The following is a 14,848-nucleotide window of genomic DNA, read 5'->3' on the forward strand; positions in this document are numbered from 1 at the left end:
GTTTCCTTCGGGAAACACGTGAAGCTGTTAGTCACGAGACACATTTTTAAATTCTAAACTCCAAGTAGCCGCTGAGGAGAAAAGTCTTCAACAAAAAAAGCTGAGATTTTTTTATCAACACGATCTGGGATTTGTCGTAGTATATGTATAGTGTTTATTTATTATTAATGACACACACAACATAACACTTTCTTATATTAATGAAGTTTTACAATTATATGTGTATGTTGTATCACGCATTTGTCGTCCAATCACAACATAGGATATCATTGTGGAAGTAAAAGCCGCAATGTATGACAATATACTAATTTTCTTAAACGCACTCGCATATTTCAAAAGTTAATCTGTTAATGTGAACATTTTTTTATTTTACGTATGTGATACGAATCCAGACTCGTCATATTTTATCTTGGTAAGGACTGTCTAGAAACTAGCTAGACCTATCGCACTCGGAGCTTGCGTAATATTTTGTTTAATATGGGCACATAGGATGTTCTATTTTGCAACAGCGTGGGATGAGTTACAAGGTAGCACTCTACACTTGATTATATTTATATGCGATTTACAAAGCAATACAAGACTGTTCATTTATGAATAAACAAATTAAATTGAAACTGTATCTCTAAATAATAAGATTTTATTTTCAATACGATCTCATTTTTTCCACGATTTTAGTGATAATCTTTAATCCTAGCTTATATTATGAAAGCGAAAGGAGTTTGTTCGTTTGTTACGTTCGTTTGGTACTGAAAAGGACGTAGGGTATCTAACAAATACCCCTCCCGTTTACACACGGGTGGACTCAGAAAAAATATGATTTGTATATTCGTGATTGAATTTTTTAAATGTATTATTATATTTTTATTTGATAGGTTGATTCTGTTGTAGTACAAAATAACAACAGAAAACAACAGTCTCGTGAACAAGACATTGGTAGATAATGTCGAAATATCGAGCTCCACCAAATAATAATAAAAAACATGGTAGATATCCCGTTTTAAATACTGTTAGTAAGAAAATAAATTGGTAACAACTACTAATACATTGTCAAGGAATCGATACTAGTCCTATTTTATCTTGCGTTAGTTTTGTGCTGCTGTAGGACTAACATGTACTTTTAATTTTTTTGTAACAACTGCCTCACAATCTCTGAAGTAGTTTGACGGAACTAAAATATCACTATCTCTGTCTCGCGTCCATATGCGATAGCTAAATTAGTCCATAATCAAACAAAGAAAATTTATAAATATTTAAATATGTATCTTTTTATATATTATACGATTTAAAAACAATTAATTTCTACCGTTTATTTTTTCCCCACTTGAGTTGTCAAAAAATAAGGAAAATTTTCTTCTTTCCTTATTTATCTTTGTAATGGCTTTTGCGAGACGTCCCAATTTGATGTTTTTAATATTAAAGCATTGTAAATGTCTATCCCGTTGGTTACATCAGTTCAATTTCCCCCGGATATTTTATTTGAAGTGAAACGGCTTCGGGTCGGGAAACGTATTGTCACGATCTCGTCTTGTAGACTCACTCCCTTTACATTCCTATATACGGAACCTTTATTAAAATCTGTACCGTACGAAGTAAACGGTTGATATATATAGTCTAGATGACAATATGTTATATACAAAACGGAATTATTTATTATCTGTATTTGCGCCCTAGTATAATAACTTAATTACAGTACAGTATAACTACAGACAAGGGAAGTAACATCTTAGTTCCCAAGGTCGGTGGCGGTTGTATAGGGAGTGGTGACCTCTTACCACCAGGCTTTATACACCTCCAAAAAAAGAATCTTTAATAAAAATGTTCAATATACTTATACATACATACAATATAAAATATTTAATTCCAATTTTTTCCCGCGACTTTGCCTGAAAAGTAGCCTATGTCTAAGTTTGCTTCATACCAAATTGCGCCCAGTTCAGTGGTTGCCGTTAAAGGGCAATAGACACACAGAGTTACTGTCGCATTTATGATATCAGAATAGATTAATAGAAACGAAGTTAAATTATAAATGCATACTTTTGGATTCGTTTTTATATCCGTTACTTGATAAACACAGATTTGAGACGTGATTTTTCTGGTTCAATTTGTTCGTCGCCTACTTCCCGCCCACGGGCTTTGATTGGACAATTTGGGCCTCCGATACCAAGGCTGAAATCTATTCTCAAATTGTTACATTCTCTAATGAGTTTATTGACTTTGAATTTCCTATTCTACATTCATACGCACATATTATTTACAATTCTTAAAAAAAAAAACAAAAAATTTTATTTGTAATGATTTCTACGATATTTTTCTCAATATTTTAGTTGGTGGTAAGGTTTTCTGCAAGTCTGGGTAGGTTGCACCCACTTTCCTACCGTCAAACAACAATACTTAGTATTTGTGTGTTCTGGTTTGAAGTGTTAGTGAGCTAGTGTAGCTTGTAAGGAATGGTTAAAGTCTCTTACAGCCCTTATGTCTATAGCCACGGTGATCTTCACTTATAATTAAACATAGGACGGTCCCACGGTAACCAGTTATTATCAAACATAGGATGTAAGCCTTATTATCTGTAATTATTATGTATATTGTACATTCTGTACCTGAACCATCTTTCACATCATATTGATCGAGCCTTACTCCTCTAGATATTGTGTCATTTCAACACCTAACACAAGACATTATTAAAAGATAAATAAGAGAAATGTTGGAAGGAAATATGATGAAAGCTGAAAAAGTAAAATTGGCACCTTTTGCTGAATTACCCAATCTACAGTAAAGTAAAGTAACAGCCTCTGAATGTCCAACTTTTGAGTAGACTTTCCTTTACTCTTACTGATTTGACTCTTACCAGTCACGTTGCTCCGCCTTGATGCAAGTGGAAACACAGAATTTTGTCGCGTACATGCAGGTTTCCTCACGATGTTTTAAATCACTGCTGAATACGAGATGAAAATTCACAGGTGCTTCCAGGAGTTTGAAACCTCGAAGCAATCTTCGGTCCAAATTCAAATGTTCTACTCGTTCTGCCTTATCAGCTAATATTCTCAACAAACTTGTTCTAAAACAAAATTAATTATAATAAGCAAAGGATATCTTTCTGCTTACAAGTAACAATACAAATGCAACAACACCAACGAAAACAAATTTAAGCTGAACTTTTAACATTTCAGTGTCATACTAAAAATGTTCTACACAAAAGAAACTTTAGAAGTGCGGCAGGTCCTCAGAGACTGGTCGATGTACAAAAGTAATTGTTACCGTTGTGTTCAGACAGTTTTCGTGTATCTGAATTCATACATAGCGGAAGTTCGGTTAACTTGTTACCTGAGTTTTATTAAACTGGTAATAACTGTTACTTAACGTATACTGGGTGAATGGACGCGGCAAACTGAAACCGACTTACTTTAAAAATTAAGATTATACTTATCTCAATTTTTAAAAATATTCTTTTTAATTTCGTTTTCAATGGTTTTTTTTCTTAGGAAGTTTAGGAAAAGTTTCTTTTGGTACTCATTATTTGTTTGCCGCACTGTGAACGTCGATTATATTATACGAGTTGTCGTCCGCAGCTTCGCTTTCGCTTTAGGGTTTGTCGACAAGTGCTAGGCACAAAAAAGTAGCCTATGTCCTATTGAAGTTCAAGTTTGGTTCGAACCAAATTTCGTCGAATTCGGTTCAGTGGCTTGGCCGTGAAAGCATAACAGACAGATAGACAAAGTTACTTTGGTCATATATTAACTAACCTTCAGCGATATTATCCTATCTATATAAATAAAAATGGATGGGCGTATGTTTGTCCCTACGCCATTGATTCGACCGAACTGAAATTTTGATGTCTCATGCTTCAAAAAATATACCTCTTTATTTTTCTTTGTTTCTTTCAACATAATATATAATTCATCTTTCATTATATCCGCGCGAAGCCGGGGCGGGTAGACAGTTACACGTAAAAAAAATGTTTCAAAAATATATTTTTCTGAAGCAGTATGTTTTAGCAACGGATTATGTTCGTGAAACATGATATTTCTAACAAAAAAATGAAATCTGATCTCTGATAAAAAACGTCCATCAAAGTTGACTTATATTTTTAACAGTATATCTGTTAAAAAGTATATCTTTCGTAATATAATTTTATGAAAAGTTGAGATTTTTTTTTATAAAAAAATTAACACTGAAAAGTTGTTTTAATTTATCCCATTGATCTAAATTCAGTGAAATCTGCTATGTACCTATATTATCTTAATATTTTATAATATGTACTTTTCAATAGTTTGATCACTGCGGTTGTATAAAGTTTCATAATATTATGTAGTTTTATATAATTCCTACAATAATACACCCAAAAATCATCTCTTATTATATCTTACAAAGTAATATGCTATATGAACTGTAATTATTATAACATTTAAACAATACACGAATCAGTAAAGCGTATCATCTAAAGTCGGCTTACTATACATTACTACTGGAAAAAGTCTGTTTTTACTGCAGGCGAATTCTACTAAAAAATTGTTATGTCTTTATTGCAATCGATTCGAATTTGAGTTGTTGCCGTTTAGCCGTTTTAATATTCTACTAACACAAATATCAAGCTGTGGTTCGGTTGAATCGGAATATTATCGGTAATGTATCCTCCATGTTATAAATTGGTCAAATCTTTTCCCAGATACGCTTCAACTGAGGTTTATTTTGTAGAATGGACCTACAGAATAGTAGCAGTAGCACTTAAAGAGGATTTAACTACTACTGTGAATAATTGCTGTTACGCAATTGTAGACTACTTTGAAATAGTCTACGATTATTAAATTTAATTGTATATACGAATTGTAACATATGTTTAGCTTAATTCTAGAACATTTCGAGTAAATATTAAAACAATTTTTCTTGTGCAATGTGCGAATTTTTTTTTTTTTATTATCGTAAAAAGTGTCATTGCTTGGTATGTGGAGTGTATAAATGGATTAGTTTTATACGTATACATCTTTCTCTTGAATCACTCTATCTGTTGTATAGCTCTGTTAAATATCTAAGTATACGTAGAGACAGATAGACAGCGGGACTTTGATTTATACCATGTAGTGATGTCGCAGGGCAATCGTTAAGACTGTGAAATTTCAATTTCTCTATTGACCACCTGGGGACCACCCATCAGATATCCTACAGTCAAGTTTTTGTTTGATTTTGTTCCGTTCTAATGGCGAGTGAGCCAGTATAATTACAGGCACAAAAACATAACTTCTTGATCGTTTTCTTAGCAGCGCAATGACGGCGTAAGTGGATTAGATTTCACACTACAGCTGACACTATTGGTGAAGGTCTTTGACTTACCATCGAGTAGTCCATTTCCTCGTGTACTTATATAAATAACTAAAACAAAAATAAGCACCCGACGTCTATATTAATTCAAGATGTCGTCGGAGTGTGCAGTCGCGTACAGTAGTTATGTAAATTACACGAATCAAAGTTCATTGTGCGGTCACAATGTACGTATTCTCTGTGAGAACAACTGCACAATAACTTGGTGCATATTTCGAAGTTTATAATATAATTATGTAATATTATTAATTTATTTATTTATTCTTATGTATTTTAGAAAGTGAAGTTAAAAATGTTACACTTTTACCTTGCGATCAACATTGAAGCTATATATGGCAATCAATGCCTTAAAATGAAAATAATTCAACGATATATCATGTATGTTGACACTACTGGACGTCATGTTGGAAATACTGTGTTCTACGTGTAGATAAAAAAATTGTATATAAATTTAAAATTTTGTGAAATAAAAAGGGGTTAATTTTAGACTACGGGACCCTGAATAAAGTAATATTAGCATTTATTTGAACTAATCTTTTAATTAATTTGTTGAATATTATTGTATGAGACAACTACTATGATTGAATAGTATACCGAGTATACTTACAATAGTAGTAGTATTAGTGTAACACATCGTTACGTTTAATATGCTCATAGTTGGCTGAGAACGTTTAGTATAAAATATCGAACAGTATGATTTGTGGTTTGAACGGGTCGATCGGTAATCACGATGAAGTCACGCTAAGCGTCGACATGCGAAGTTACATACGGGACCACCCCACACTCTCGCGAGCCATTCTATGATATATTTTTTTTCAATCTTTAACTAACTAAAGGTCAAACTTCGTTCAGGTCGTTCATATTATCGTTTTTTTCCAGTTTTTATTATATTCCTTGTGAACCTTTTGTTTCACAGCAATGAGAATTCGTAGGTTTTTGATATAAAAAATCGCCTAAGTCTTTCCTTGGGGTTCAAGTTGTTTCATACCACGGGTTGCCGTTTTACTTAGGAGGCCTACCTCCAGGGCCCGGTGATCTTGTTCTGAGCGGTGTGAGCCTTTGAGATGATAATGATGAGAACCCTTCTACGGAAGGAAATTGACAGCAGGGAGGCGATACTTAGATATCGTGTACCAGGCCACCCCATAATATTACAAGTTTCATTAAGCATGTTCCGCGCTTTGCATATACATAAACGACGAACATACGAAATTATAATTTATAAATATTCGCCCTCCACATTGCTGTCAGCCATATTGCTGTCATCATCCAATTTAAATTAGAAATGTTATACAGACACGTACCTAAAACATTTTTATATAATTTCCCCTTAATAAATTAATCTAAGTCTATCATTATCATAAACTAATAATGCTTATTTAATTAATTTAGTAATAAAAGTGTTTCTTTTTTGTTAATAATAATCAAATGAAATGGCTTCATTTCAATTACGAGATAGAATTACATTTTATTTTAATTAAAGATGGTTAATAATAGCTCTCTTCTGAGGTTAATTAAATTTATACTAATAATAAATGATAAATAATTCTATAAGGTTTTTTTTATAAATGGTTTTTACGTGTACAGCAAACTTGAATATGAGACTATGTGTAATTTAGGAGTGCGTTAGAAAACAACTATAATTATATATTCTCGTGTACTGAGATTACGTGTAACTAAGTGCCCCACGTGTTTTCTTCTCAAATATTTTTTAGAAATATGTTGTGGCATCACTAAGGACCCTTACGTCTAATGCCTTTTTTTCATTTACATTTTTTTGTAAACAGCTTTTAGTACAAAATATTTTCCCTAACTGTAAAGTGTGGATATATTTTTCTTATTTTCTGAAGAATTGTATGATATATTAATGTCCATCAAAGTAAAATATATAAGTGCACCTTTCGATTCTTTCAAATCTTTCGAGCCGTTCCCGAATTAGTAACAAACATATGTACATACATACATAAATCCTTCTTTCTTTGAAGTTGACTAAAAAGCATACCAAAACGTATTTATTACGTTCCCTAACAATAAATCAGTATTTTCACAAAATAATGTTAACATTCTTACGTTACTATTTTTTGTCGAAGCGAGAATGTAACCCTACTTTTACATTTACGATTCTAAATCCATATGGATTCGATACATTATGCCAATTGCGATTTATTTTAGTTTGCCCTTGTAACGATACGAATAATTTCCGATATTTCATGTTTTTTGTTACTTGAGTTTTTGCAATCACTTTTATTATTTTGCGATTTAGTTTGTGATTAGATTTTTTTGTTGCGATTAACAAAACAAAAAGTATAATGTTCTACTTGGTGGTAGGGCTTTTTGCTAGCCCGTCTCGGTAGATACCACCCACTCATCAGATACTCTACCGCCAAACAGAAGTACCCAGTATTGTTGTGTTTCGGCTTGAAGGGTGAGTGAGCCAGTTTAACTACAGACACAAGGGACATATCATCTAACCTCCCAAAGTACCACTTTCCGACAGGTAGCCCATTTGCTCGTACGCCTACATAAATAAAAAAAGGTGAAAATTAAAGAATGCATAATTGTGCAAGCAGATATTGGAAATTAAGGACGTTAATCGCTCATTGCAAGTTATTTTGGGTGAACATATGTATTCTCTCTGTAGTAGATACCGAACATATACAAGTAGGGCTCGGCAGTGTTTTGTTTCTTATAATATATGCGACAGTAATAGGGCGGCGATCGTGACGCAAGCGTCGCGGCGCCTCGCGTCGCCGTTACCCAACAACAGCAATGCGGCCTGGATCACGCTAATCTGCATTCTTATAGTGGAATCAATTTATTCCAGACCCTATGATATGCGCGGATATGTATTGCGTCCCCTAAATTGTTTTGACTTACAATATTTTACTTGAACAATCAATAGAAGCTAGACGAACATCTAGACTAATATTATAAATGTGAAAGTAACTCTGCCTGTTACGATTTCACGGCTAAACCCTTGAACCGAATTTGAGGAAGGACATAGGTAAAGATTTTTTCTACCTAACACCTGACGATTAATCCCTAAAATGCGAGCAAAGCCGCGGGCGACAACTCGTTATTATTATAAATTTATCGCTAGTTCTTTTGAAAGCTCGGGAACTCATAATATAATTTATTTATTTTTAGGTAATCAGGAATGTAAACATTAATTTACGCTTGATTATTATTATAAAATAAACCATTTAAGTACCAGATCTAAGTGTGTTTCGGTAGAAAACACACCTGTAATGCTATTTTTTTTTACTTTTTAACAAAATATTAATGGGCAAATATTGTACCAAATTAATATCCGTATGTTTTCTCAGAGTACTTTACTGTCTAGGCTCATTCGTATTCTTCCCCGTGAATTGTGGTATTTACTTAATAATAATTGACGATATGTCATTTCTATATAGACTTTGAAATATGAAGATTTGATGAACGTGAATAGCGGATTTGAGTTTCAGTCGGTGCGGTGCAGTCGGTTATTGTCGAAATTAATCTTTCTTTACACATCATTTGTCAGCTTCCTGCGTTAAGAGCGTCAGCAAAGATTTCGTTTGGATTCGTTTGCTTGTTTAAGAACGGGACTATTGAACTTATCGTGTATTTTGTATAGTTAACTAGTTTTAAATAAATGAATGTGTTTTTTATGTTATAAGTAAGCGGACGGCTAAATGGATCACCTGATGGTAAGTGGTCACCACCGTCCATAGGCATTGGACTATAAGAAATCATAAAAAAAATCTTTATACCACACCAATCCGCCACCAACCTTGGGAGCTAAGATGCTATGACGCTTGTGCCTGTAGTTACATTGGCATAGAATATCTGAGAGACTGGTACCTACCGAGATGGGCTTCCACAAAGCCCTACCAACAAGTAAAATGTGTACAAATAACATGTTTTTAAAAGTATATTAATTTACGTTACTAAAGTGGTGACGTCCGATTTGATTTGGCTACCAATCAAGGAATTCGCTTTGTTGATCTATTTTAGAACTACCGCGGTTGAAAATATATTATTATGTAAGCTTCTTGTAATTTTATTTTAATGCATTGTTTAACGAAACGGGCTTAAATTAAATATACGTAACAATTATTTTTTTTAATTTGGTTAACGCGATATAAAGATCCTATTATAGTATCCTTTACTACTTAACATAAAGTACATTTATTTAGTATTGAAGCATTATTTTTACTTATTGATTGACAAATATAAAAAATACCACCGGTTCGAAAAATAAATTACCCTGACCTGAGAAGAACCGGCGAAAAAACTCAGCGTGTTTTTTAAATCATTTTCTATCATATATGATAGAAAATGTTAAATTTTACAGTATTATGTATATATAGACGCATATTCTATTATATAGTCTACAACAAAATTAAAGATTGGATACAGAAAAATATTTTTTTTCTATTATAAAGTTACAAAGTGTGAGCGTTCGTAAAGTTTCACCAAAAAGTTTTGTATCCAAAAACTTATTGGTGTAAGTAGTCTATCATATCCTATAAATTTAAAGTTTTTCGTTAACTAATTCGGATAAGTAGAAGCTAAACCATTACGCAAGAACAATGAATGATAATATGACCTCTGAGGCAGTTGGTGCGTTACGACCATGTCTCGAAGGTGCTGTCGAGGTTACGCGGTACGATTTCAAGTATTGAAAGGAACTGTCATTTCCCAACGTTATATCAAATTCGTTTTATTTGGCTAAAGTCGTTTTCATTTTCATCAATCACTTGTTTTTTTTTTAATCTTTTAGCGTTCATAATTTCATAATAAATGATGTAACGGAGTCTATAACTTCAAAAATTAAAATAATAAAAAATGGAAAAAAACCGTACCATAATAAGTATTAATGATAACTGTTTTATTTTAGAGTGTGTTGAAAAAACCTTACTGTTTATATTTTATAAACAGTACAGGATGAAGTCCCAAATTGAGAAGTTCAACTGCCACTTGTCCTTTTTTTTTACTTTAAGTTTCGTTCTCAACAGACTCTACACAGGCTATAGTCCGAACGAAGTTTGTCGAAGATCTAATAAAGTGAACAGAACCTCCGCTTTGAGTTTTGACCTACTTAAAACGAATTACGGATTAATATTAAATTTTTTGTCGCGCTAGAAAATCAAAGTCAACCTAGAAATTAATATTCTTGTTATAGTCGCTTTAAAGAATGTGTTTTGGCGTAATTTCAGCTAAACTAAAAAATTAAACTTTATTGTAGCTTGACTTTCAAACAAAGAATACTGAAAACGTCAACCTTGAAGATTCGCCTTGAAAATAGAGGAATATTTTTTAGTAATTGTTTCAACCTTTCGACGTAATCAGAGCAAAACTGATATTACGTAATAAAAACCTTTTCAACCGGTCATACGTACATATGACATAGTTAAAATAAGAAATTAGAAAAAAATCCTAAGATGATGATTTTGTACACAATATGTAGAATGAGTTGATTGGTGATGGTGAATAAAGGTAATGCTATCTCTTTCGGCTACCTAGACTGTCAAACTACTTTAGATTATGATTTATAGCATCTATATGATTGATGAAAAAGAGGTAATTACTGAAATTCTCGCCGGTTATTCGCATTACAATCTATATTCCGAAACATTAGCTTTACTTTGAAATTATCGTTAAAAATTATGACTTCTAAAACTTCCCTTTTAAATTTAGTTGAATTCACTTATAATTCTTTATCATAGATCCGATAAATATTGAAGCATAATAACTATTTTTAAAAAATCTAGTTCTCTCGGGGGAAGGTGGATTTATATGTCGAGACATATTTATTTTATGTTCTAACTGATGGCAATTTCGAGTTAATATCGCCAGCTACACTTTTTTCAAATTAAAACGATGCATTTCGTTGTCCTTAGATTGGTAGATCGTCGGAGCCTCCGATCGACTTCGTGGTCATGGACACGGTGGCGGGCGACAAAAGTGGCGACACGAAGGTCCTCCAGAGTACGATATCGCGGTTCGCCTGCAGGATTATCGCCGACCGCAACGACGTGAACAACTGCCGCATATACGCGGCGGGCTTCGACTCCTCTAGGAATATATTCTTAGGTGTAAGTAAAATGCCTATGGTTTCTATATTTATGAATATTTTTGCTCTTAAACGTTAAAGTTGAATAAAGTAACGCAACTATTTAAGTTAGTTCACATGGGATTAACAATGTAATTAAGTGAATACTGTTTAGCAACTGCGTTAAAAATCTTCATAGGAGTATTAACCAGATTAAGCATAAAATTGGAGAGTAACTTTAATTGCTTACCGACTTAAAAACACAAAAGAGGCGTACAATTTAGGTGACCTTATCGTTGCATAGCGATCCAGGCAACCAACGTTGTAGGTTAGGATAGCTCATAGAATAAGCTTCAAAAGTAAAATTTGTAACTATACAATTCTAGGAGAAAGCAACAAAATGGACAGAGAACCACGAAATCGATGGTCTTACGACAAACGGTGTCCTCATCATGCATCCACGGGGTGACTTCTGCGGTGGAAGCGCGACTTGTGGTCCCTGGCGCGAGACCTCAGTCGGAGGTGCTGTGTTTTCTTTACGAGAGAGCCGATCGGCACAACAGAAGGTATATAAATACTCATACAAACTTGTTTAACAAAATATGAACATTGTGCTTCGAGCTAAGTAATATATTTATGATTATATTACGTTTTTAGGGATTGCCTTGTCAAGCGGAGACCAATGTTCTAAGAGATGGAACAATGATTGATTTATGCGGCGCAACACTTCTTTGGAGAAGTGCTGAAGGATTAAAAAATTCACCGGTACGATTAACGTTATGCTCTAATTTCTTGTTAGTTTATCAACGTTTAGGATCACTAACCGTTCTGAACATCTTTCTCTAGACGAAGCGTGACTTAGAAGCATTAGTAGACGAATTAAACGCAGGAAGACCGCAGTGTCCCGTGGGACTGAACACACTTGTTATTCCGCGGAAGTTGTCTTCCGCGCACCAGGATCTAAACCAGCCTTACGTTTATCTCAACTGTGGACACGTGCAAGGTGAGTTAGACGATTATTTGTAAGCTATATTGCATCCGATTATTTTTACATTTGAATTCTAATAACAACATACGGGCGAGCAGAACTCATTTTATGTACGGTCTATTCCAATCAATGAAGGAATAAAGATAAACAAACTAGATTTACGTATGCCATGCGATTTTCTAATAACTCAGCTGTATTGCGCTATACTAATTGTTCTTGACTAATATATCCTAATTTATGATCCCACAGTAACACTAAAATACTTATACTCTACAGTTTCGTTAACGTTCAAAACTCAATTTTTAGCAAATCCATAATTGGTTATTCAAGCTCTCGACCAATTATATCGCGTCAATTGATGTCAATATGTAGCATAGATACATAATAAGTTATCGTAATTGATAAAATTGCAACTGGTGGTCTTATCGTTAAAGCGATCGCTTCCAGGTAACCTCTCGGTAGAGCAAAATATTTGCTAGAATGAAGATATTCTCTCAAACGATATTAATTTGTCCCCTTTTCGCTTTCTAGGAGAACACTCGTGGGGCGCGGAGGGTAGCGAGACGGGCGTCCGTCGCTGTCCGATGTGCCTGACCGCGGGGTCCGTGGTCCGCGTGTGTATGGGCATCGAACCCGCTTTCTACGTCGACTCGGGACCACCCACGTACGCCTTCAACCCCTGCGGACATATGGCTTCGGAGCGAACTGTTAAGTGAGTACCGCGACGATTATTCAAATGTAAGATGTTTCATATGGTACATAGAGTGTATATGTTACCGGTAATCATTGTTACCATGTAAAATGCCTAAAACATTTTGGTTATGTATGAAATATTATTGTTATGGTTGAATTGTTTATTAAGAATTTAAAACCAGCACGACCAGTGCGGATGAAGCATGCACCAGCTCCCTGGTTAACACCAGTAATCAGAAATACCATGGCAAAACGCGATAAAGCCAAGAGTCGATATAAAAAGTGTGCATCTGAGGAAAATTTTGTAGCATACAAAAGATTACGTAACATCTGCAACAGAATGTGCAGGGACGCAAAACGTCGCTACATTCACTCAACAATCAAAAATCTCTGTCAAACCCAAGTTTGGAGTTTTTTAAGGTCAATGGGTGTGGACAAAACTCCTGTAGCCTGCCACAGTTCCGTTGACCTTAAAGCACTAAATTCTTTCTTCACTAGCCCTCCCACTACTGTAGATCCTATAACGAAATCAGATACTCTTTCTTATTTATCTTCTCTTGAACCACCAAACTGTCCCTCTTTCTTTTTCCAGTTGGTTTCTGAAGATGTTATCAAGAAGTGTGTCCGTTCTATTTCCACCAAAGCCATTGGTAGCGATAGCCTCAGCCTTAATATGATACTACCAGTGTTGGATGACATTGCACCAGTGATCACCCACATTATAAATTATTCACTTTCATGCAATGTCTTCCCAACACTCTGGAAGAAGGCTATCGTTATACCTCTTCCCAAAACCAGCAATCCTACTTCTATGTCCCAATATCGTCCTATATCTATCCTCCCTATCCTCTCTAAGGTAATTGAGTCCATTGTACACGAACAACTTTATTCCTTTCTTACAACTTACAACCTGTTAAGTCCTTTCCAATCTGGCTTTCGTCCATCCCACAGCACTGTTGGTGCCTTGCTGAAGATAACGGAGGATGTGCGGTGGGCTATGGATAACACCAAGCTCACTGCAATTGCTCTGTTGGATTTTAGCAGCGCCTTCAACTCCGTTGACTTTGACATACTTCTTGGTTCTCTTCGTGCAGTCAACGTCTCTCCTCTTGTTATTAACTGGTTTCATTCATACCTCTTCGGACGCCAGCAATGTGTAAAAACCGACGATTCCTCGTCAGATTGGTTAGAGCTCACGGCTGGTGTCCCTCAAGGCGGCGTACTTTCACCATTACTGTTTTCTGTTTTTATTAATAACATTTCCCGATTTATTACTTCTCCCTTCCATCTGTATGCAGATGATCTACAGCTTTATCGACATTTTAGTTTGGCTGAGCTACCCAGGGCTGTTGATTTACTGAATATGGACCTGTCTGCTATTCAGTCGTGGGCTATATCTTTTGGCCTTCTTGTGAATCCCAAAAAATCACAAGCTATAATTGTAGGCAGTAGCAGGCTTAGAAGCAAGCTAGACTGGGGGCTAGTCCCCAAACTACTTTATGACGGGATTCCAATTTCTTACTGCGATTCAGTAAGGAACTTGGGTCTTATTATTGACTGCAATATGTCCTGGGTAGCCCAAGTCAATGATGTTAGCAAGCGGATACACTACACTTACCACTCTCTTAAACGTCTCCAATACTTTCTCCCTTTCAGCACAAAAATTATGCTAGCGCAATCTCTTCTTCTACCAATCCTCGACTACGCTGATGTGTGCTATTTGGATGTGACTGAGGAGCTACTTAATAAATTAGAGCGTCTTCAAAACCTGGCTATTCGGTTCATTTACGGTCTACGTAAATATGACCATA

The 14,848-nt window shown here is 34.8% G+C and overlaps 1 protein-coding gene across 1 annotated transcript in view; it reads left to right on the top strand.

The window, feature by feature from the left end:
- Nucleotides 1–14,848, top strand: part of LOC125070751 (protein pellino) — a 52,672-nt gene that overhangs the window by 33,246 nt on the left and 4,578 nt on the right. Inside the window, exons 4-8 of the mRNA XM_047680705.1 lie at nt 11,205–11,399; nt 11,743–11,922; nt 12,014–12,121; nt 12,203–12,359; nt 12,876–13,056. Coding sequence (XP_047536661.1) covers nt 11,205–11,399; nt 11,743–11,922; nt 12,014–12,121; nt 12,203–12,359; nt 12,876–13,056 — 821 coding nt within the window. The remainder of the gene's footprint in view (nt 1–11,204; nt 11,400–11,742; nt 11,923–12,013; nt 12,122–12,202; nt 12,360–12,875; nt 13,057–14,848) is intronic.

The sequence above is a fragment of the Vanessa atalanta genome, chromosome 18 (genome assembly GCF_905147765.1).
Source record: "Vanessa atalanta chromosome 18, ilVanAtal1.2, whole genome shotgun sequence".
NCBI lineage: Eukaryota > Metazoa > Arthropoda > Insecta > Lepidoptera > Nymphalidae > Vanessa > Vanessa atalanta.